General features: G+C 38.7%; 1 protein-coding gene across 1 annotated transcript; it reads right to left on the bottom strand.

The window, feature by feature from the left end:
• Window positions 1-44: 44 nt before the first annotated feature.
• On the bottom strand, window positions 45-25,657 carry bltp3a (bridge-like lipid transfer protein family member 3A). The gene is made up of 21 exons (XM_059333108.1): window positions 25,448-25,657; window positions 22,564-22,726; window positions 20,329-20,367; window positions 19,987-20,078; window positions 19,697-19,886; window positions 17,946-18,086; window positions 17,658-17,828; window positions 15,990-16,170; window positions 15,703-15,789; window positions 14,223-14,393; window positions 13,454-13,599; window positions 11,523-11,664; window positions 11,159-11,352; window positions 9,806-11,019; window positions 9,478-9,662; window positions 9,253-9,392; window positions 8,578-8,728; window positions 6,886-7,151; window positions 5,979-6,087; window positions 5,753-5,844; window positions 45-3,373 (listed from the first exon to the last, which is right to left on the bottom strand). Exons 1-21 carry the CDS (start codon window positions 25,489-25,491, stop codon window positions 3,257-3,259), a joined length of 4,035 nt encoding a protein of 1,344 aa, XP_059189091.1. The 5' UTR covers window positions 25,492-25,657; the 3' UTR covers window positions 45-3,256.
• Window positions 25,658-26,055: the final 398 nt, after the last annotated feature.

Raw genomic sequence — 26,055 nt, 5'->3', positions numbered from 1 at the left:
AATTCATTTAGTTTGTCTCACAATACGAAAAGAAATGTTTCAGGTTTTAATTGGAAATATGTACACTTTTATTGAGGTTGAAGTTGAACAAACTATATATCACACTACTAAAATAACTGGAGACTTGAGTGTACAAGTTGCTGTCATAATTTATGACAAAAACAAAGAGGCAGTAGGTATTTGTTACATGGAAACATGCATTTTCTATTAAAACTTAAAAGGCACAACTGAAATGTGTCCAGCAATTAATCATTTATTCTTTTAAAATATTTTCCACATACTAGCTTTGGTTCACAGAACCAATTTTATATTAGTCTCAATGAAGTGATAAAGACAATACAAAATTCAATGTAACTACACAACTGACAAAAATACTGATTTACATCAAACAAGTGCAATTTCCAGTGAATTTATCACACAAGTGCAAATAATTCACAAGGCAAACTATGCAACATCGCCTCAGTACATGCATCGGACTTCACTGGCAACTTTTTAGCCAGGTTGAAGTGAGTCTCGCCTCACGCTTTGTCCATCTTCTTTCCACATGGTTATGAGCAGATGGACCTCAGAGCACCAGTTTGTCAGAATAGAGATGCTACCTAACACAGAGGAGAGGAAAACTGGATAAACTACAGCTACATGTTGCATCCAGCATGGGAAGTTTAATTTTGTACCACTGTATTTTGTCTAGTAAGGCCATGCAAAAAAAAAAAAAAAACATCAAAAGCTGAGAAGATCACGACTACATGTTACACTGAGGTTAAAGAGCAGTATCTCTGCTGTATTACACTTATAGAGTTAGGGTGTGTTCAGTACACATGCAGTTGAGGGGAAAACATTAAACCTGGCAGGCAGGTCAATCATTTCTTTGACAGTCATTTTGAAAATTGAAGAATTACACATAAAAAATGTGTAGTGTTACTGTTCTTTGTCATGTATGTTTTTGGTTAAACCAAAGCTGTCTTCTATTGCTTAAATATTTTTACATTCCTCTTAAAGAATGCAAAACTGTCATTCATAGCTTGCAAGGCAACCAAAGTTAAAAGCACAATGAGTAGGATTTTCTCTGTAAACACTCAAAGCAACATTCAAAGTTGCCCAATCGTAGTGCTCGTCAGTGGGTTTAAGCCAACCTCAGAGCCAAAGTGAGGGGCTTTAGACCCACTTTTGGCTGTTTGGTATTTTACCTCACCTATATTTTAGTTTTTCTAGGCACTGTGTTCACCATCTCTGTAGATTGCTGCCTAAAGGCTGAAACCCAGAACTATTCCAAACACAGAGAAATCAAAAGAAAATAAGAATAGATGGCACAGTTTCTGCATGTACAGAAACTGCCACACACTTCTAAAAGGTCATAAGTGATTGAGAGGGTGTAAGTTCATACATTGATTTTAAGGAAAATCCTACCCAATGTGCCTTTAAGAAAGAAAAACAAAGAAAACGTCAACATTTTGAATAGGGAATACCCAGCAAATGGCAAATTCAGCCACAAGGGGTCTCCAGAGCACACACACAGGGACAGTGATGAATGGAAGTGAAAGGTGGCTGCAAGAGCTTTGCAACCATTAAACAGATAACCAAACCTCCACGGGCTAAATGCTAAACCACCAATTTAACAAAAGAACATTTGTACATAAAATGTAGCTGACAGAGAGGTCTTTTTCACTGAAACATTCAAACAATGAATGTTAAATATTTAAACAGTCTTTTCGATGAACAAATCCATCTTTGTTTGAATCCATGCATATTAACAGATTTATGCATAGAAAAAGAAAAGCGACAGAAATTTGAACTGGCAGCTGGCCTGATAGATAAATTTTGCAGCAGTTTAGGATTGAACACACTGAAAAAGACTTAGTTTTTGGAGTGAATTTGGTCAGCTACATAACACACTGTGCATACATTATCACTACCACCGCTTTTTGAAAATGCAATTTTCTTTGATTGATATGGCTTCAATACACTGCAAAGTAACTCTGGTCTAGAAAAAAACAAAACAATAAATATACACAAGTTCATGACCATTATACTATACATGACAAATGTGCACAGAGGTAATAACACTAGCAGTCTGAGTTGTTTCCTGGCAAGCTACAAACTAAGTATTAAAGAAATCAAGTATTATAACTCGTTAGCTGGTACATCCTAAACCTCTTTAAACCAGAGACTAAGTGTAAAAAGTTAAAATACTGACGCTACTGTGCATCCTGTTCTCCACAGCCAAAGGGAGCGATCGAAAGGCGTGTCATCTTCAGTGGACATTCGACCACAGAGCACATTGTTTCACAGTACAAAAGAAGCATGATCAACGTTAAACGACTCAAAGACAAATAACACTGGGGAATGATTCAACACGCTTTTTTTTTAGGAGAGTGAGAACTTGATAAGAGTGTGAAACCATTCCACCCTGATGACAAAGCAACCAAGGTGGAAAATTAGATGCATCCGTCTCTGTGAAAGCAGTGTAGTTCTGCTTCCTTTAAAAAAAAAAGAAAGAAAAAAAAAGTGCATTGTTTTCCCTACCTTTCACATTACATTTTCAACAAGTAACAGCTGATAATATTGTCATAATACTTTTTAAATAAAAAGGAACACGACTAAAATAATGTACTCTACATTACTAAGTCTATTGAGCTTGATGACAGTTTATCTGCAAATGTGCTATGTGTCACTTAGCACTATTCACAAAGCATGCTGGACATTAAGTTGTGTTTTGTAGAGGGAGCGACTGATGTTCTAGCAGCTGTCTGGCAGTGTCAAGAGGAGGTTTTGGCATGTGCTCAACTTAATGATTCCGTAACACAAACAACAATTAACCGGAGAGAATTAAAGCTTGATGAAATTTACCCTTGCATGCTCTGTGACAAACACTGAAACCACACAATGAGTTTACTGTCCACGCTGATTTGGATGAGAAACATCCGGGATAATTTGTGTTTAGTACAGCAGTGAGGAATATCTAGACTGCCAGTTAAAAAGTAGTACCATTAATGTACCTATAAGTTATTCCACTACAGTAAGTCCCCTTTTAGTAATTGTTATAGGGGCTCTTTTTGTAATATCTTGAACAGTGTGATATAGTGAGAAGTGATCCAAAGCCATAACTTGGATTCATCTTATTTTTTTTAAACATGTCTGATGTTCAGACATGGTTCTACTCAGTCTTGCTGGTTCCTGACATTCAGCCTGATGTATCCCATCACTGTTCCAGCAGGAGCAGTGACGCAGTAGGTTCAGAGGTGAAACATGGAGAGGCTCAGAGAGTAAACATGGGGTCATGCTTCCTGACTTCCAGAAGGAGGCGCTCTTTGTCACTGAGGGCCTGGGTCAGAGCAGCCTGGGCATCAGAGAGCTGGGACTCCAGGCTTTTGCCCTGTAACAGATTATCGGATTGGTTAGCCTCAGTTCCAGCAAGATTTGGCAAGGTGCTGCGCTCCAAGTGAGCGGATATCAGATTCTGCCGGACAGCAGCAGGTGTAATTACAATACCATCACACAATCTTGTGTACTGACTCATCACTGTGTTGTATCTTACAGCTGACCAGTAACAGGACGCCAGTATTGCAGCTGCATTTAAAACCAGATTACTGCAGATTAAAACATGAGTACGACCTGTAAATGTAACTCAGCTGAGGTTTGACTATCTTGACCTGACACACTGAAAGTATCGTAATACAGAGCTACACACAGCCTCATGGTTGGTAAAGTGTTGATATCCATGTTTGATAGCCACTAAATTTGTTTGCAAGCATTATCTTGATTTCACCCCTATTAAAGTTACACTTGGCAGTCAAACGCATTACAATACAAAGAGGTCCTTTAGTTTGTTGGCTCCAAGCTGTGACTGTGATACAGAGAGGGCCAAAACAGCCACTGAGGTCATGCATTCTGTACTTTTGTGGGTTGTTTTTGCAACCTGTTACTGTGTGTAACTTGTTGGGGGTAAGTGCAAAATATAATTAGTCTGCAGTTTAACCCTATAAAGCCTGAACCATGAAACAATTGCCAGAAAATTCTATTTATGTTTATTGAACCTGCTAACCAAAAAAACAAACAAAAAAAATCAATATCAATTTGCATGTATGAATTCTAATTTGCATCATATTTGATACACCGGGTCTTTTCGTGCAACCTTCAAATATTTTTAACCAATTAAACTTTGACTTTCCTTTCAAAATTTTTCTCAAACATACAAAATATTTTTTTTCCAAATAACACAACATCATACATCTGCTGATATGAAGTTTTCATGCCAAAATGATGGATCCACAAGTGGAACCTTCAAATTATTTGGGCTACATCTGGTGTTTATATAATTTTTTCTTCAACACATGTATACATCAGGTTTTTCAAGAAAAAAAAAAAGTCACACTGATGATTTAGAGGTCTCAAAAACGTGTGTATCAAATATGATACACTTGGCTTTATAGGGTTAAAGATCAGTTACTATATTAACTCGAATGGGTATTTGGCGTTATATGTATACAACCATGATTTTTTTGGTGGGTAGAAACAAAAGACCTTGATAGCAAATGTAAATAATTGAAAAACCATCAAGATTGTTTTAAGATGCAACTTTCTTTGCAGCGTTTCCCCATCCACTATATTAGTGGGTAAGCACAGGAGCTGATGGAGAAGTTCAAATGCACCTTTCTTCTGACCTTTATGGTAAATGCATTGAAACGGTCCAGGAATATGTCCACTTTTCAAAATAAGGTGTAAACACAGAGTATACAAAATACAAATATGGAAATTAGATTAATTGGAAAATATTCACAGGTAGAATATATCACATTAATTGTGTAGGAAATTACTTAATTATTATTATTATTTAGGGTTGCAGGAAAAAAAACAGACTGTAACTGATTAATTTAAACCTTGCTACATTTCTAACACTGCTTGGTTTTCATCTTTAATGTTATTTTTTTCAATGAAATGTGCCAGGAAATATTTAACCCATAAGAACCCGTGGTGACACCCGTGTAACAAACACTTTAAATCTTCCAGAATCTCCCATATTCAGAACAGAAATGTGAAAAAGTAGCTAATTTCAAGAAGCTTATTTTTGTTACTGACCATATTTCCTGAACAAATTAAAGTCACTATATATATATATATATATATATATATATATATATATATATATATATATATATATATATATATATATATATATATATATATATGTTATGGATATGCAAACAAAAAGGAAAATAGTTTGTTTTTATTTATTATTGATTATTATTATTTTGTGACTTAAAAACAAATCTGACAAAAAATGTATTGTTAAACAACACTATTAATGTCACAATTTTGATAAATGTTATGGAGATGCAAAGAAAAGGGCAAATTTGTGTCTCTGTAAGCAGAAAATGTGTCTAGTTTTTGTATTTGAAAATAAGAAATATCATAAACATAAATACCATAAACGCCCAATATATCATATATGTCACATCACAGATCTTTGACATTTAGGGCTAGAATTTTTTTTTTTTTTTTTAAACATCATTATGTGTTCTATGTGGTCCACTTGGTCTGTGGTATATCCCCCATAATTTTCCTTTAAGGATTACTGGATCTGGGTTCTTATGGGTTAAAACGTGTAACTTAGCCACTTGTCTAACCAGGCAAAAAAATACAAAAAAACAACCAAAGATATTTTTATCCACAAAAACACAAATCCTATAAAATCTGAAATCCTCCCACTAAGCTGAAGCATATACAGTACATGACAGTGCTTTTTCTCCCCTACCTCACACTGCTGTTGATTGGAGCAGGAATGGTTTGTGTTGCCTGAGCCAGCCACAGGAACAGCTGCTGAGGCTGTCGGGTCTGTACCTTCAGCTGCAATCAGAAAGGAAATGGTAAAGATCACTTTCTGTTCGTCTTTCTGTAAAGATTTTACAGCAGATGTTATAAGCTGGAGTATTTGTGGTTTTTACCGTTCGTGATCCTGTTGATGTTATTTCCTTACTCACCTCTGAGCCTCATGATGCCGTCTTCACAGCGCTCCAGCAGAAGCTGATCTACAATGAATGAGGCTGGGACAGGTTGAGGGGCCGTAGGGTAGATTTTAGGGCTATCATCCTAAAAGAAACAAAAAAGGGATCCTGGTGTTTAACTACATACCTCACATTGGCTACCCTGTTTACGGTTTAAGTCCTTTGTACTCGAAAAGATTAAGGTCTGTCAAAAGCTTCAATCTGATTTACTTTATTTTACAAGGATTATCCACTCAGTATTGCCCCGGAGTTACCAGGAGTCCAGGCTATATCTACGAACAACAGTGGTTGATGTTTTTGAATTCAGTGTATTTACAGAGTGGTTTGTCCTCAAGTGTTTTTTGTGAGAAAAAGATGCATACATTTATGAGGGAAGTACTGAGACTAAAATCATAGGTAACACTTTACAATAACCAACTAAATAATGTTTATCGATGGTTTATAGACCAATTATTAACCATTTTCAAAGTGCTATACATATTTAATCTTGAAATATTTTCAACCAATTTCTTAAAGGTTTAAGAATCATTTCAATATCATTCACATACTGAATATGGTGTTAAAAATGTTAAAATGAGTGCAACTAAAACTATTAATGAACTATTAATTATAATTTAATTGTTTTTTAATGGTAAAGTAACTATAAACTTACATTAATATACCTTCTATTAGCCATTTATAAATCATGAAGTTAGTTAAACTTTAATAAATGATGTATTACCATTCTAAATGGCCTATATATGGTTTATAAATGAAGATTAAACATGAATAAACTATCTGTTTACCATTTATAAATGATGGTTATTGTAAAGTGTTACCAAATCATATACACAACAATGTAAAATACACTGACCCCCAAATCTAGACAGTATCAACAACCTACCTTCATAGTGACAGTGATGTTTCTCATGTGTAACTTCATTGGCTGACCATCAACACTGAACTCGTCTTCCAGAAAAGGACCAATGTTATTTACTGTGGAAGCTAAAAGCTCGACTTTGCAGTCTTGCACCGTCATGTCCAGGAAGCCCAAAGACTCAGACAGAGCAGAGTGTCGAGCTGCACATGGACCCATTTCTGCTCGCATGCACACTACTGGAGACGCCCTGGTACTCTTCCTGTCCTGCTTCTGGGCTGGTGCACCTGGAGCTGCAGAGACAAAGGAGAAGGAAAATGGGTATTTAAACTGCGACAAGTTCCAGCAAGGTTCCTGCTTCAAGTTCCAGCTTCAAGCTTCTTTTTTTTAAACTGAGACAATGTACCAATATGTAGTAATATATGTGGTATATATGTAGTAGTATGTATTCTGATTTATTTATTTATTTTTAGATATTTTTTTGTCCATTTTCAAGGCTTTACTGATAGTGAGAAACAGAGTGAAAGGGGGAGACAGAGGGGAAGACATGCGGGAAAGGGCTCCGAGTCGGATTCGAACCCGGGCCGCCCACTCACGAGGACGGTGCCTCTATGGTACGCGCTCTACCAGGTGTGCCACCGCGGCGCCCTACATTCTGATTTAGAGGCGTTTTTACAACATACAAGATTGATGAAAAATATTGTTATGTCGTTGTTGTGATTACATTGTTCAGCTCTAAACTGTTAAGACTCTGAAGCCTGTAGGACTCTCCCAAATACCGATTATATCCTGTTCAGCTTCAGCAGTAATCAACAACAAATATTCAAAGCTTCAGCTAAGGGGACTCAAAAAGGATTGTTGGGATGTTGAAACAGAGTAGCTAATCAGTAGCAAAAGCAACAAGTTATTGGACTGTAAAGTCGTCACTGCACCTCTCTATGGCTGGACACACCTAGTTTCAACGCGTCATGGTTTAATTACAGGATTCTGTTATTCTACAGTACTGAAACAAACAAAAACAATAATATCCAAACCTGAAAACCAAATGTCTACCAAGCAAATTAATATCTGATCAGTTGAATATTCAGGTCCAGGCCTAGAAACCTGTGATAATTTGAAACAGCTGAGGTTAGATATCAATCAGTACTTCTTCTCTGATATCTGAGTGATTTTTTCGTTTGTTACATATGATAAGATAAGAAATACTTTATTCATCTCAGCAGAGAAATTTAGGTGTTCCAGCAGCCAACATACACACAATACAACACAACACAACACAACACAACACAACACATGTATACATACATATTCCACCTATACAGAACATGAGCCCACAATACATAGCCTAGTATAGAGGAAGTGGAATGGATGGTCCATGTGCATTAGTAGCTGTTACTCATAGATAACAGTTACAGCAAGTGTGCAAATATACAGGTGTATAAATAAACAAACAAACATGTGTGCAAATATACATGTGCAAAAAACATGTGCAAAAATACAGTTTGGTAAATACAGTATAAGCAGCTAAGCTAAAATTTTAAATAAATATTAAATAAATATTCTTCTGTCCTTACTAAAAGGGGAGTCATTATACAAGTGACATTTTTCTTCTTCATGGGACATTACTGTCTAAAGACAGTTACATGTAAATTGTTAGCAACCCCCTGATTAGCTGACAATTTTAACAATAACATTCATTGTAATTATACCCCGAGTTACCTTGTATGAGGCCAGCCGTCAGGTCTGTTACCCTGACATTGCCCATCTGCACAGGGGTCAGATTCTGGGCCTCTACTGCCACAACCTGGTCTTCTCCCTTTACTTCCATGGTACAAGCTGCTCCACTCAGGACAAGCAGCAACACTGAGGACTGTAACAACAGCACACCACAACAAATTTACACATCTAAACTACGAAAGATTTAGTTTTTCAATGAATGTTTGAATTATTTGTTATAATTATAGATGAAAAGATTTTATTTTTTCTTTGAGGTATTACTTTGTTCAGGAAAATAATGTAATGGTAATGGTAAATGGACCTGCACTTATATAGCGCTTTTCTAGTCGCTTTGCGACCACTCAAAGCTCTTTACACTACAGACTGCGCTCATTCACCCTTTCACCCACACATTCATACTGGTGGCAGAGGCTACCCTAAACGGTGCCACCTGCCACCATTGGGAATTCATTCACACACCGATGAACGCAGCATCGGGAGCAATTTGGGGTTCAGTATCTTGCTCAAGGATACTTCGACATGTAGGCTGCGATGGTCAGGGATCGAACCACCAACCCTTCGGTTGGGGGCCAACCAACTCTACCAACTGAGCCACAGCCGAAACTCCACTGACAAATTCAATCTATCCATAAATGTTATATGAGCACAGTAGCTCACCATATCCTGAGTTACATCCTCAATACTTTGGGACAGAGAGCTGCTGAGCTCCGCTGATGACCCTCCCTCTGTCCCTGGGGCTGGGCTGCCTCGACTGCCTGCAGGAGTGTTGTTGGGACGCATGGACTCCACACCCGACTCTGAAAACACGACACAAACTTATAATACAAGTCACCTTTGTATATCAGAGAAACTGCTTTGGAAACTTGTTTGTATTTTAAGCACCTGAGTCCATTAGAACAACAAAATTGTCGCTGACATCGCTATCCACAGAAAGGTTTTCATCAGGCAGGCTGCCATCCAAGATAGCGCTATCAAAGGAATGCTGGGAAGGCGACTGCTTCATGGACTGGTGCCGCAGGCTGGCAGCCAGAGAGGGGGAGGACTCCTCTGAGCGCTGGACTTGTTCCCTATGAACACACACACACATGCGCATACTTATACACACACAGATCCGTAAAGCCAGTAAAAGCATGTGGTGCACGATATGGGTTCCAGACACACAAACACTATAATGTTGCCAACAGCACTGCAGGAGAGCACTAGCACTTACTTTGCCTGTTGACTAAACAATTTGCTCATCCCTGAGCCACGACTCAGCATGCTGAAGGCGTCCTTTGTTATTGAAAACGCCCCTTTGGTCAAGTCCAGCGAGGCACTAATGGCGTCTTTGGTCACATCCTTGGTGACGTTGATGGCGCTTGACAGCTCTCCCTCCAGGCTGAAGTTGGACGGTTCGCGGGAGAGGACAGGCGAGTGTCCAGGTGAGAGTGGAGGTGAGAGGACAGGGGTGTCCCCCTGTGTTGTCAAATCCGCCGCCTCCAGCACCTCCTCCACAGCCTCACACGCCTCCTCCACAACCCCATCTTGTTCATCCTGATCAAACGCAGTGACAGTATTGATGGAGGAGATGCCGTTTTCTAGCCCGCTGTCCTCCAGGACTGCAGAGTGATGAGTCGGAGAGATGTCAGAGTCTGTCATGCTGGGACTGTCCGTCTCTGGTGTCTGAGGGACTTCTTCCTCAGGCTCTGTGCACACTGGTGGCAACAGAAGACCCAATTCTACAGAGTCCACCAGGAGGGCAAGACAAACCGTTGTAGGTTTTGTCGTCTCGCCGTGAGCCTGCTTAACATCTCGAAGATCCCGGCCTAACTCTGCCGCCAACCGAGCCATGGCATCCTTCATCCTCAGCAGGGCAACATACTGATAGTGGTTGAGCCACATTTTCACTGGAGTAATGGTGTGGGCCAAAAAGTGGACAGAGGCAAGGGAGGCCTCTTCCTGCTCTGGAGACGGCTGGTGAACTCCGTTGGGACTGGAGGAGGAAGACGATGATCTGTTTTTAAAGGCTGTGGGCTGACATATCCACACAGACATGGCGAAGGGCTCAACAAAAGGTTGGGTTTTGCCTTTGGGGAAATGCCGAGCTCCATCAAAACCGAGGGTCACACGGGACAGACTGAGAGACCAGACATCCTGGGATCGCAGCTGCTTTCTGTCCAGAGGTTGGGGCTCTGTCTCTTGAGAGTGCTGGAGGAAGGTGGGGGGGATGGGGCGAAAGGCACTCTGGTCTCTGGGGTAGGGGCAAGGAGGTGTGTGCTGGAAGAAAGGGCAGCTGGCGAACTTGTTGAAGGTGCCGTTGAGGTCTGCTCTGGAGCCATGAGGGCAGAGGCGGGTGTTGCTGAGAACCATCTGGGGTACAGTAACACAGAGGGACTGTGGACGCTCCGGATGGTCCAATATGGAAGAATCTAGTGGGATTACCAACTATAGAAAGGAATCAGAAACATTCACATCAATTTACAGGCTTTTGGTTTAAGTTCAACAATCTCTGATCAGACAAAAAACACAGCTACACAACTATATTAAATTTGAACCTCTAATATATAAAAAGCTGTGTGTTCACCTTGAGCTGAGCTGCATCCATGCGGATGTCTACATGTTCTTCGGCTCTGGTGCTGTCTTGCAAATGGTAGAAAGCTTTGACCTGGTCCAGGGTATGCAGCAGACCCCTGGAAAACAGATTGATCCACAGTACGCTGGCTGGGTCTACACAGAGCTGGAGGCTATTCAGCTGGGCGTACAGGTTTGAGGTGGGCACTGGAAGAAGGAAAAAGGCGAGAGAGACAGATTCAGGTTACTCACATATCATGATTTGTCACTTTGGCCAATACACATTTCATCTGGATATCAACAAGCAATTCAGAAATAAAGTCAAGTGTTTCAGAAAGTGCAGATAATGGGAGAACATAAATATATTTGCATGATACCTGAAAAACTGGGGTTGTCGGGAAAGTAGTATTCAGTGAACTGCAGATGAACTGCTGGTACATTGTCCGGCAAACGCAGAGCTTTACGGTTGCAGGATAGAAAAGACCGGGTCTTCTTGTTTTGACGGCCTCTTGTAGACACCTGAATGTTGAGGCGTAGAGGTAAGAACAGGGGTGGAAATATAACTTAATATGGGATTTGATTTATTCACTGTTTCATTCAAGACACAATACCAAAAAAAGGAGAAGGAACACAGTTACACAACAAATTTACAACATACACATGTGTTGCACATAACAGAACTAAACCACCTGAGTTTAATCATCAGTGACTTCCTGTTATAAACTGAAGGTGGAGACCCAAACGTGCAGAAATTCCCCCTGGGTGTCTCTCGTTTTCTCAAATGGGGAACTACAAGTGTCTTGAACTTAAAATAGCCCTGGAAATGTTACTTCATGAAGAAAAGAGTGAAATGTCTAAAGTGAAATTGCAGAACCAGCTCTAGTAGAGTGTAATTTGAAGTGGCAGCGGGTCTCGGGTCTGTCTATTCAGGCCAAGAAGCAAACTCTGAGTGGCCCAGCAGAATCAAATCATTTATATCATAGATAATATAGGCCTTCCTTCATATAGTGGATGATATATTATCAGTGTTTTATCTGTGTCAGCCCAGAGTGAGATATGAACACACACACAGGTTTTAATAAGGCTGTGAAAAATGTATGGCCCATCTACATTTTGTGGTTTTAAAATCTGTCCCAACTGAATTTGTAATGGAATTCTATCCTCACTGGGCTATTTTACTGACAATAATTGCTTAAAACATCAGGAATTATTACAAGACTACGGCTGACAGCGTGAGAGTTATTATAAAAATTATAATGTTCTATTGTTATAGTTCTCCAGAATGGCAATTTGATGCATTTGCACATAATCACAGTAATATAACCGATTAGTGATTTGATCCATAATACCAGAGAGCTGAACTGAAAGAGACTTTTGTTCCCTCTGTAAGGCCTGTCAGGCAGATGCCAGCAGGACTGCTACGAATGGGCCTTTTTCTGGTTTGAACTAACTGTGGGTGATGAGCACACTGCAACACATGAGAGTTGTTTCATGGAGATACGGTTTTGAAGAAGAAATGACAATTAACGCACGTTTCTTTCCTGAAAATCTATCATTTGTGTCTAAGTTTCTTTAATCTTGATCATGTCTGTGGGGGGAGATTAAACATGCTTAACCCATCGAAGCCTGGAAAGCTGATACGTCGTTTTGTAGTATTTGTATAAGCTCTCAAATACTTTTTGAATTTCATTTCTATCTGCTACAGAGGCTGAAAAATCTATTATTTAGTAGAAGAGTTGACACTTTTTTTTCCAGAATCTTTCCAGAATTTCCAGAAAATTAGAGGCTTATTTTAAAATTGCCCAGCGGTTTTTCAGGCCTCAATGGGTCAAAGCACTTCATTTTATCAGCTTATCACACTACACCGTACAAGTTTTAGACATGTTCCAAGGCCTACACTTTAAATTCATATAGTATCAACTGTAAGCAGTTGTGTCATTAATGCAGTTCACAGTAGGAAGCTGGTGTCTCAAATTCATTTTTATGTGTCATTTATTTCAGGGATGATAAGGAAGTTATTGATATTGTCCCTGTTGTACAATCTACTGCAGACAAATAGTTACATGGCTGGAAGTATATTGTTTCTATTTAAGATTTTATGACTATAAACTCCTGTGTCCTCAACATCAAAACCATCTGTTTCTGCCTCATCACTGCTTACATTTTCTAAATGCAAGTCGACTTGCGACCCTGTCTGAGGTACTGCCTGACTGCTTCCACTGAAGAACAGAGGTCTCCTCAGTCCATTTACTGAAGTAAGGCTTCTGTTAGAGCAGGTAAATCAAATCAGTTGTTCATTAAAGCTTGCCTGGTGAATGTCCACGTCATCCATCCTGACCACCACGCAGCTGGACCGCAGCCTCTTCAGTGATGACCCTGGAGGAGCTGTGGCAGAGTTCCTGCTGGACGCCTGCTCTGTGTTGGTGGGGCTCGTCTTGGGACTGGACTGTCCATCTAAAGTATGTGCATGGGAGAGAAAACGCTTTGTGACAGGCAGTCAGAAATGACTCATTTGAGGAAGAGCAAGCCTGTTTCCGAGTCGGATTATGACACTGATGTTCAGATATATTTTTAAAGATAAGGATTTGCGTCTTTCTTATCATAAAATGTTGCTGTTACTGAGCCAAGTGTTGATTTGTGTGGGGTCATAGTTTCATTGCCGATCGAGCTTTCCAGGCTGTTGCTCCCAAGCTTTGGAACAGTCTCCCTCCCTCACTGCGCTCAGTAGATTCTGTTGTTACTTTTAGAAGTCAACTGAAGACATTTTTATTTGTTCAGGCTTTTGATTAATTGTTTCGGGACTGCTATGGTTGTTTAAATTGCTGTTGTTTTGGTCTTTTAAAACTTGTATGTACATTTTTATGTTATGTGTATGATTTCTATGTGAAGCACTTTGTGACTTCTGTCTGTGAAAGGTGCTATATAAATAAAGTTTACTTACTTACTTACTTACGTAACATAGTTGCAAATATTTTTGTTTTTTCTGAGTACATATCAGTATAATTTTATCTGTGTTGAGCTTTCAAAAAATTAACAGAATAAGACAGTTATTTCATTCACTCATTTGGCACTCATACCTTGAACTGTCCTTGCAGAGGAGTCCTTGGTTGGCTGGGGTGTCTCAGTATGTGGCCCAGGGAACCCAGAAGCCTCTGCTCTCTTCTGGTACTCCTGCAGCAGTTTCCCTGCCCACTGGGCCTGAGCTTCCATGGCTCCACTGTGGCGTTCCCAGTGTCGACATCCATCAGCTGTATCAGAGCAGCAAAAAGGCAGTTATATTTCCACAACCAACAGCGCAAAAGCAATTACTCCGAAGAAATCCGGACAAATTATGGATGTACAGACACTGAAAATACATTTATTTAAATCTGACACAAAATGCATCACAATCTATGTTGTTGCTAATCAGTGATATATCCCCAGACCATGAAAAGTACATTTCCCCTAGCAGTGAGTTTGTTTGTTTTTTCATAATAACAGTGGCATTATGTAAACAAACTGGCATTCAAAAAGGTTAAAATTCTGAAAATGAATGAATATTTAGTAGTGGTGTTCTTGACTGAAGCTGGTTAAAACATTTAACTTTGTGAAAGTGAAAAATAATACATATATAAAATCTTATGGCAGGTCTTTGACACAGACATTTTTGTCCTTTAACGTCAATCAGATCAAGGCACGAGAGTTGGGTTTGCCTTTATCTGTAGCTTTGTTTGTATCTGTATCATCCTGTATATGTGTCCTCTGCATTGTGTGTAAATTTAGTGGGAACTACTGAGAACTGGATTTGATTTGATAACTCTTTATTGTCCCAGAGGGGCAATTTGTTCTGCATTCAGTAGTAAAAAAATGTCACACAACAAACAAATAATCATAATAAATACAAAACACAGAACATAAAACATTAAAGCATAAAAGCATATGGGAGACATCATGGAATATATAATTTACATTGCTTAAGAAAGACAAAGCTACTACCCTAGTTTATTTAGGAAGCCAACAGCTGAGGGAACAAATGATTTTAAATATCTGTTTGTTTTGGCCCTCTTCCTGTACGTATATCTCCTTCCTAGTGGCAGGAGTCGAAACTCTGAAACTCTGCATGTAGAGGATGTAGGAGGTTTGACAATATGGCTGGAGTCAAATTCCTCACCTGTCAACAAACTTGACCACTTTTAAAAGCTAGGTGTGTGGTTATATAGACATGCTTTATTTAAAGTTGTTCTGCATTGATATATGAATCTTTCATCTGTTAATACTTCCTTCAAAGACGGTAATTCTTAGTCAAACAGAATAGCAAAATAAAAGTTTTTTTCTAACTGTGTTTAATTGACCATAATCAGCTTTTGAGGCGACCCTGCTGCTCTACATTCTACACTTTACAAATTCCTCAAAGAATAACGGCACTGGGCACACTCTCCCAGGCCATTAGTCTGCTTGAGTAGTAATCCCCCTAACAGTCCATAATGAATGCTGTGGTTAAAGTGGTAGGAGGACAGAGCCTCTGGGTAAACTGCGGTTTAATTTAAAGTCAGAGAAAGGACCAGTCGTTGCACTCACCAGGTCTGTGGACGGGATAGTAGTCAAATCCCAGTTTCCTGAATGTTAGCTGCATGGCACCCTGCAAGCCTGGAGGTGGAGCATCATCTGTGCAATGTCACATGATAGCGGTTAAAAACCAGCTTGACAGAATTATCCTTCAAATACTATGCATTTCACTGGATTTTAGGGATTAGTTTAAGCAAACAATCCTGTAAAAACTGCTTACATACAGTTACAAGACAATAAATGCTACATACATGTTTGCCATGTACATTTTTGGCACATAATGATATATTTTAACCAACCTTCATCCATTGAAGAACTGTCATTGCATATGTGTAAGTCCAAGCGGGATATGAAGGTGTGGTAAGAAGATTCTTTGACATCATACAGATCAAAATATTGACTCATGTTGTTGGGGGTGCCAGTAGGGGCGGTGGGGGGCTCTGTCCAAAGGTTGTGGATGCCAGGTGATGGAGGAGCAGTCTAAAACACAGAAGTGATCAAATCTATCTAAATTACCAAGATGATTTGACAAAATACATTGCAACATAAATATCACAGGGAAACAAATTAAACTTTATATATAATACACAGAAAACAAATCTAGTCTTGCCCCAGCTAATTTTGAGTTAAAGCTATTTGTGTTGTCATGAGAAGAGGCAGAATTATTGTATAACTGCAAACAAATCCAGAGTCTATCCAGTAATCTGTGAATATACTGAGCTGGTCTCATTTATTGTAACATTACTGTGTTTTGAAACAGTACCATGAAAAGTGTAGCTGACAAAACCAGTTGTTGTGTGGGTATGGGGCTTTTTCATAGTTTTTTAGTGGTTTCTGCTACTGTGTATAAATCGTGACATAATATACAACCTTTGATTGTTTCATAACAATCAATTTTGAGATTGTAGATCCTTTTAGGTCCTGGTGTCTTTTTTATTGTATTGTATTGGGTTCTATGCAGCTTTATAGTTTGTTAAATTGATTAAATGATAAACCAGACTTATAGCTGAGTTGGAGCTGAAAGTAGGGTGAGGAAAGTTTACATGATGCAAAACAAAGACAAAAATAAATGCATAAAAATGGTGCAAAATGAACCTGGAGTCATATATATATATGTTTGATTAGTTTATATATATATGTTTGATTAGATTATAAAGTAAAAGAAGTAATTATTATATATATATATATATATATATATATATAATAATTACTTCTTTTACTTTCTAATCTAATCAAACATATCAGATAGCTGGTCTGAAAGAGACTTTTGTTCCCTCTGTAAGGCCTGTCAGGCAAATGCCTGCGGGGCTGCTAACAACACACATTTTTATGTTTTGATCTAACTGCAGGTGATGAGCAAACTGCAACACCAGTCAGCTTACTAGGTAAACATGGAGATATTGTTTTGGAGAAAAGACGACAATATACAAATATTTTTTTTTGTGTGTTTAACAAAATGCAATAACTTTCCCACGGAAGACATGTCAAGCAACTGTTTGATCTGGTTTCCTGTTGCATGTGTAAATAATAAAATGAATAGCAGCTGAATTCCATTTAGCTTCTTTGGTTTTAGGGTCTCGGTATTGTACATGCTCGCTCACTGTGATGAGGTCATGGCTTACTGAACACTTGAATAGAATGGAGCCATTGTTGACGCCAGTAGTAATGACGGTGCTTTTCGGATAAAGATAGGTCAAAAGGCCTATTGTAACTGCATTACCAAATATGAAATGAAATGAATGAATGAATGGATGAATGAATGAATGAGTGAATCCAAAACTGATTCAGAAACAGCAATCCTCAAACACATGACATCTGATAAATGAAGCTCATATGTTTTAAGGTTAACAGGGCCCTTTCCTTAAACATAGGAAGTCTGTCATTAAAACACTTCAACATATAATATTATTATCATTATTTATACTGATTTTTCACCCAAACATTAATGAGCAAGAAGGAGGCAGGACCTGTAGGGATTCAGCAGTCCTGCTCTTCCTCTGCTGGGCAGACTTCTCCATGGCCTCGCTGAGAGATTTGGCGTAATGGATGATGGCTTTGAGCTGAGAGTCCGTCAACACCCACAACAGGTCGTCCAGAATGAAAAGCAGCTTGGATGCCAGCACATTACAGTCCTTTATCTAGATGGAACAATGAAGAATTCGACTCGTGACAGATACTTTTGCAATTTAGATGAGGTCCATTTTTAACCAATTACATGACAGAGTAGTGAATGAATGGTAGAAACAACGTCTTACTCTGCGCTTAAGAGCGATGCGAATGCGTCCCTGGTTGGTGATGAGACGTAATGGGGTGCTTCCGAGGTCCTGGTCGTCACTCTCAATGGCATCTGCCTCGATTCGTAGACTTTGCCAGTTTATTTCTTTAAACGTCAACACCTGATTACAGCAAGAAATATCATCATCAGAAATTTTATTGAGTAGGATAAACCCCTTGAGAGGAATCCTCTCGTTTTCGAGAGGGTCCTAAAGTACATTACAAAACAAAACACTCAACAATTTACAGACATACAACAACAAAGACAACAGGCATCAACACAAACATAACAAACAAAAAATGAACACAAGAATGAACACAAGAATAATCACAACCTCTCAATGGCCACAAGTTGGCCATAACATTAGCCTAGTAAAACTGAAAGAAGTAACATAATATTATTGTAAATTGTAATTGCATTTCTTAAAAAAAAAATTAAAAAAAAATAAAAAATATGACATAATATTATCTGAAACATGTGCAGTTTAACTCAAAATAAGAAGACAGGGCATATTTAAAACTATGAAAAGACGTCAATGATCGTATGTTTAAAGGAAGATTATTCCAGTCCGATGGCGCTTTGAACTTAAATGCTTTAAATATGTCAAACCATCCAACTTTTATCAATCAAAAACACACTATATGATAAACTCTCCGTGTTCCATCATAATATGGAACTGCTATCTGTATGTATCTGTGGCAAGGCAAATCTCTTTTTGTGAGACACAGATAAAACCAAGGCAACAGATGCAATTCCTTTTAAGTGGATTATAAGCCTCATTCTGAAAGGTTGTTCATCCTAATAACGTCCCTGCGGCTACTAAAAACCAAAACAAATGGATTTATTAAATGATTTACTGTAGGCCTAATGAGCAGACAGTGCTTGTCTTGTAAATCATTGTATTCAGTTGGACAAAACAAGCATCTTGCAGGCAGAGCAGTGTTACAGATGGTGGGGTAAAGCTTTGTTTATATTGGTGCAGAACACTGCAAATGCTATGTGCATACACAGAGGTGTTTTTGACTGCCAACACTGACGCGAAGGGCAAGATGGCGTCAGTTTTCGCACATGCACCCTTGTGCAAGGGTCACTAACACGAGCATAAACATAGCTTAACCCAAAAGAACCCAGACCCAGTTTTCCTTAAAGGACGTGTTCTATAAGTGGATCACATAGAACACTTTTCTGATGTTTTAAAAAAAATACTACCCCTAAATGTCAAAGATCTGTGATGTGACATATATACGTTACAATGGGCGTATAGGTATTTATAATTATGATATTTCTTATTTTAAAATAGAAAAAAACTAGACACATTTCCTGCTTACAGAGACACAAATTTGCCTTTTTCTTTTGCATCTCCATAACATATATCCAAATTTTGACTTTAATTTGTTCAAGAAATTTGGTCAGAACAAGTTAAATGCAATACAGGACAACTATTAACGGATTACACTTGTTAAATAGGTTTAAACTTAGCCTAGTAACAAAAAATAAGCTTTTTGAAAAATTTCACATTTCTGTTTCCAGTCACAGCCACATTTTGGAGAAGTCACTTCTTGTCAAAGTCACATGACCACCACACCAGGGTGTTGAATATACATCGCTTAGGGATTTAATGAGTTAATGTGAAGCATAAAGCTGAATATGTGAGATTCTAGAAGATTTAAAGTGTTTGTTACACGGGTGTCACCATAGGTTCTTATGGGTTAAAAGTGTGTTGCACTGTACCTCTCCTCTCTTTGGGTCAGTGACGCGGGTGTAGCGGAGGTCACTGCGCTGCCATTTGGGGTTGAGACTGTTGCCTTGTAACTGCCAGAGCTCAAAGGAGGCATGGAAGGCCCGAGCCTGCACCTTGATGGTGATGGAGTTGATCCTAACAGACATGCCCTCCACCACTTTCTCTGCAAAGCCGTACTCGCTGTAAATACACAATGTAAACATGAGCAAAGGCACCGTTTATTATATACATGGGATGTAGTCAGATATTTTGGCTATACACAAGATATATGCAGGCTTACCTCTGGCCTGCTGTAATAGCTATAGGAGAGGGGCCATTGGGTGGACGTGGCTCCTCACATGTCCTCATTTCTACCTCTACCTTATCCAAGAACTGCACAAAAGAGGGAAATGCAATACTCAGCATACAATTGAGCAAGGATACATAGAGAAATAACCTAACATTTGCATAAGATAACAGGACAGAGAACACAACCTATGGAGCAGTTAAGGAAAACAGTAAAATATGCCCTGCCATAGTCACGATAAAGTTAGGTTATTTTTGGATTAAAACATGAATGAAGAAGCTTAGTGTTGCAGAATTGTGCAAGAACTCTGAAGGACAGAAATAACCTCATTCTTACCAAACAGATGGGGCTTGTTTTCAACTTTGTCCATTGTATCTAAAAAAGACAGGACAGCAAAAGTCAGTCACAAACCCTTGCCACAGCATTCTGCACCGTTTATCATTCACTGGGCACAAGGGCACATTGGACATCAAGCTCATGCAACATGACGCAAGTGCTACAACTGCCACATTGTAATATTTGGAGTCATACTGCCGTTTCTAACACCAACTCAGCTATTATTACAATGTACCAGATTAACTAAAACAAGAGGAAATTAGAAAGAAACTAAGAATGAAGAACATAAAGTACATAAAAAAGTACTGTTACTGTTACTTTTAAAGTGTTAACCATAATTAAAATTACAAAAAAAGCCAGCCTATACACACAAGTTTTCACATGTAGATATATGGATGGCTGGAATGCATGGATGGTTTGTGGAGACATGAATGCTTTGATTGTAAAGCATCAATGTGTTGCAAAGCGTGTAGCTGCTTACTTTTTCAGATAACAGCATTGCAGTGTTTGACAACATTTTGGGCTAATGAATCACAAAAGAGTGTAATTCCTGCATATACATTTGAAGACCTTTGACGAAAATATTTGTTTTATTTGCATTTTGCTTCAATCAGTCTTGAGCCTGTGAAATGTAAATGTCATAAAGCAGAAAACTGATGTTGTGCCTGTACATTTTTGTAGATGACAGTCATATAATAGTAAGTAACAACTAGCACTGACTGCGTATGGCCCTGCAAAAAAAAATCATACTAGATGCAGCTAGGGCTGTGCTATGACGATATTGTATACATTTCTTCATATCCTTTCTATCTTAGACCTTGAAGATAAGATCAAGAAGAGATTAAAGCAATTCCTGAGATTTCTGACATTAACAGAGTTTAAAATGTAGGTCAAGATCAATAAAGAGCCATGTCAGCAGCTTTGTTACGCTGTGCTGCCACAGAGGTGCTTTGAGCTCAATGACAAGCATGTTGATGTTCAGCAGGCCAAGAAGAGAAGTCACCAAAGCCAGTAGGATTCATCAGTTGTGGATCATGAATGTCCATACAAAAGAAATCATGACAATCCATCCACCAACCAACTCACTCACTGACATTTCCATCGTAAAAGCCACACCATTAGCATGGCTAATAGCTTGTCCACAAGCAGCAGATCACAGTGCACTTTTCTTGGTGTCGTTATATTTATATACTGAGGTCAAATAGGGAATTGAAACTCGCGAAAACATAATCATAATTTGTAAAAATAAATCAACTGATGAACAGCCATGTACAGAGCAAGTTAGTATAACACTTAAATATATTTTCATACTGGAGCTTTTTTGGGAGCCTGGGGGACTTTTGAAAATAGGAAAAACAAACAACAGAACAAGTGAATTTCTGTCAACAGTTGCTAATGAGAAGTTCCTACTCAGAGTCAGCAGTCACTCTTTGACTGGTGGAAACACCGCAAACCTCATTAATCAGATAAAGTTTAAAAGAGAACGCTGCATATTACACATTCAGTAAGACTGGATAAAAGAAAAATATATATAAAATAACAAACAAAACATCTTCAATATTACTGGTGAACATGGAAAAAAATATTGTTCCTTAGCTCAGTGAATATATTGTTCCTTAGCTCAGTGAAAGCATCAAACAGCAGTATTGCAATAATACATACATACATAATTGTATGTCTAATACTGTCCTACAATGTTGGCACAATGTGTGCTTTATACTGAAGATTCAAGAGATTCAAATATGTGTAGAATATACTTCAATAACAACAATGTGAATAATTATTATTGAATTTATATTAACAAAACAAAATGCCTTTAACAGGTAGTATTATTGGGACTCTTTGGGAACACACACCACCCATCCTGACAGCTCAATGCACACAAGTCAGTTTATCTCAGGATCACTCTCGCCTCTGGCCTTTTGTGTCCCTCTGAATCATGGCTTGGCTCTCTATTACCAATAACCAGTGCTGGTCTGAAGGCTCATAGTGTTCTCAGCAGTGCTTATCTCTGTGGTACTGACACTGCTCATTTCCTGTACGACTCGCCGGACCCTGGATTTTTGGCATTAACACACAGAAAATCTTTGTTTTGTTTGAAAATGAACTATGAGACATATACATATATGACATGAATTATGTTGTTTTTTTTGTTCCAACGTCTTCTTGGAAAGGGGAGTGAGCTTTACCTGTCAGACCAGCTACACAATCAGGTTTGACAAAACAATGACGTACCCTGATGGCGGCCTTGTTGCAGTAGACCCGGGTGACAGCCAACCAGGTAGGCAGGTCAAGCATGTTCTGCAGTACCTCTTCATCGAGCTCGAGGTTGGAGAGCTGCCCCTCCCCCTTCAGTGTACTCAGATTGATCTTGTCTGGGGACAGATTCTTGGTGAACCTAAGAAAAGGAGACCAGGTAAAAAGAGTGAACATTTACAGCCAAAGGTTTATGGAATTTAAACTAAGGGAATCACCAAACATCATCAGTATACGTCACTGATGATCCGGGAGACAGAAATACACACAATTCAATTATGCACCTCGGCCGAGATGTTTTTGAAGTAGTGCAACTGAATGAGTCATCCTGAGACGCTGTGGCAGCTTCCTTACTAGAGCAACACAGCTGCACTCCCCATCTAGGTTAACCTCTGTGACGGTGCTAACATAGCGAGCTCCAACTGCCAGGAATAGGCTATAACCCCGCACAGGGTGAATATAGCATCAGTCGGAGCAAATCAATCTGTTAAGTATTTTAATTTCACATTCACCACATGACTGAACACTCTTCTCGTAAATACCCATGACATTTCAGACATTAGACCAACAGTTCTCTTGCTTGACATTTTAGTCTGCAGCTCATGACAGAGTGTGGCTCACGTTTTAGGTTAATTATATTAATTAAACTGATGAGACGACATGTGAATGTGGTCCAATTTGTCAAAACATTTGACATTGTTTGGTCTAACACCATGTTGTACCTGATAAGCCAGTTAAAGCTTAAGCTTCCCCTTGATAGCGAGCAACAACATAACAGCTCAACACTTGTTATAATGTGGACAAAACCTGAGCCATTGCTTTCATTTCATATCAATTCCTGCAATATTCAAGGGCCTTTAATGAGTCATGCATGAGGTATAAAGCTAGTTCACATGTCCAAAAATACCAGCTCTGACTCAATTGTGTTGCCTTTTGGATTTGCAGAATATAAAGAAGTGATTTGGTGGAATTGACTATTAAGACCTATATTAGAGCAAAGACTACTGAATAGTGGGTCTATTCTTTATAAAACTAGCAATACAGGCTAATTATTTAGATTAACATGGTTCAAAGAATACAGAAATCCCAGAGCTGGTAAGAGGCAAGAATCAAGTCATTGTGCAAACTGTGCCAAAAGCACAACTGTTTGGTTTTACAATTAAACAATACAAAGATCATTCTTTGAGGATTAACCAGAAAAAATCAACTTGAAGTGGCCAAAATACAAGAATACCTCTGGGGTTTAAGAAGTCCTTGTTATGTACATTTACAGCAAAACATACAGTAAATGGCAATGAGTATTCTCACCATCAACAAGAATGCTTTGCAGGTGGGTCTTGTTATCAACCTGTCATCAGGCTTACAAACTACACTAACAGTAAGAAATGCTGCTACACTGAGTCAGATACTTAAAACATAACTGAAGACTATAATTTCCCATCTAAAAACAAGTTATAGTCAGCAGCAACATCAACATGCTTGCATGTCTACCAACCAAGTATGTGTCCACTGTGTCCTATCTGGTGCAAAAGTTTGTTTTAATTATTCAGTGACAGAGACAACAGAGTGGAGGAGAATATGAGTCAGTCTAATAGAAAGCCTCTGATTTAGCACACACCTTTAGTCCAGTCTCACAATAAATTTCAGCTTTTACCCCATCCAGCTGTGGTTGGAGAGATATATTTTAAGCACAGTGCTCTCCCACACATATAAATTGCACAACAACTGTTAGCAGGGCCAAACAGAAAATAGCAACATTAAAAACAACACATTGTGACACAAAGTAAGAGCAAGTATAGAGAAAAGGCTGCAGCTTTGGAGAGGATGTTGAAGGTGAATGGAATACAAGCAGGGTGTTGGATTAAAAGAAAATATTGCTTAAGATATAAACAGTGATCAGACTTAAACTGTAGGAGCTGAGTTGGATGTAAAAACAAAAAAAGCCTTTTAGCACCCTGAAAATGATTGCACAAAGATGCATTGGAAAGCTGAAATACAACATCCATAACTCTCTCTATCCTTAAAATGATTTGTGATTGATTATAAGCTCTAACTGAGAAATTAGACAGACAGACAGACAGACAGACAGACAGACAGACAGATAGATAGATAGATAGATAGATAGATAGATAGATAGATAGATAGATAGAGCACCCTGAAAATGATTGCACAAAGATGCATTGGAAAGCTGAAATACTACATCCATAACTCTCTCTATCCTGAAAATGATTTGTGATTGATTATAAGCTCTAACTGAGAAATTAGACAGACAGACAGACAGACAGACAGACAGACAGACAGATAGATAGATAGATAGATAGATAGATAGATAGATAGATAGATAGATAGATAGACAGATAGATAGATAGATAGATAGATAGATAGATAGATAGATAGATAGATAGATTAAATGGGACAAAATAATCTACTTATAAATGAAGTCATTGTGATATTTGAAACTCTAGCCCAATAAGTGACACAAAAAGACAAAGTAAGCAGTGGGGTACAGTAGCCAATTGAATGTGTGAGGCCCATTAATCTAATACATTGGCTTTCTAGATAAGTTTTAAAGGAAGTCTGTCGAATATAACAGCATTATGAACAATTTTGCATCCAGTAAATTAATTTGGTTAACGGTATTAGTCTCCTCCAGGTTGATCACTGACCCTGTCAAGTCTGCTAACGTTATTCTCATGTGGCTGTTTCAACGTGTTAGCTTTAAGCTAGTGGGTAACCAGAGTGGAAATCAATGTAGCTAGCGGATACAAGCGACCTGACGTTTGCTGTGTTGTAGGCAACACCGTTAAATCCCTCATCCAGCTGGGCTAACCGGCTAACAAAAAGCGAAAGATAAGACACTTACCTTGACAAATGTTTCAAAATTTGCTTTTTTATAATTCCGGCCATTTCTGCTACCGTCCGTGTCGTACAGAAACAGCCGTTTGCCCCTCCGAATTAAACATATACTAGCTTCCAGGCACCATATTGTACATAGCTTGAGCTGTGTGCATCTTTTAGCCGCACAGCCTAGCTCACTGAACACCGGACAGCCAGCAACAGACCCCCCTTCTCATACACACACACACACACACACAACACACGCACACACGACTTTTAAAAACATGGCTGCTCCAACGGCGCCATCTGCTGGATGTTGAGGGGAGGACAGTTGGGCGGCAGTGCGGAGAATCCCACCAAAATAAAATGACCTTTCGTCACCCTTTTAACCCTATAAAGCCTGAACCATGAATTGCCAGAAAATTCATTTTTTTTAAAACCGAGTGCTTATTAACTTGCTGACGAATTTTAAAAAATAAATAAATTGCATATATGAATTCTAATTTGTATCATATTTGATACATCAGGTCTTTTTGTGCAATTTGTTGCTCACAGTTTGTTTTTCTTGAAATAACAAAAACATCAAACAACAACATTTTTAACTTTTCCTTTTTCCTCAAACATGCAAAATAC

The sequence above is a fragment of the Centropristis striata genome, chromosome 5 (genome assembly GCF_030273125.1).
Source record: "Centropristis striata isolate RG_2023a ecotype Rhode Island chromosome 5, C.striata_1.0, whole genome shotgun sequence".
NCBI lineage: Eukaryota > Metazoa > Chordata > Actinopteri > Perciformes > Serranidae > Centropristis > Centropristis striata.
Note: the sequence above shows the minus strand (reverse complement) of the source record. Positions and strands in the feature narration are given on the sequence as shown.

Excerpts from the sequence above, each read along its gene's own strand:
- bltp3a (XM_059333108.1), bottom strand. The coding sequence starts at position 25,491 with ATGGCCGGAATTATAAAAAAGCAAATTTTGAAACATTTGTCAAG. Across the intron at positions 16,171-17,657 it reads GGACTGCTGAATCCCTACAG|ACTGCTCCTCCATCACCTGG; the intron begins GTCCTGCCTCCT and ends TCTGTGTTTTAG. Across the intron at positions 13,600-14,222 it reads CTCTGCAAGGACAGTTCAAG|ATGGACAGTCCAGTCCCAAG; the intron begins GTATGAGTGCCA and ends CACATACTTTAG.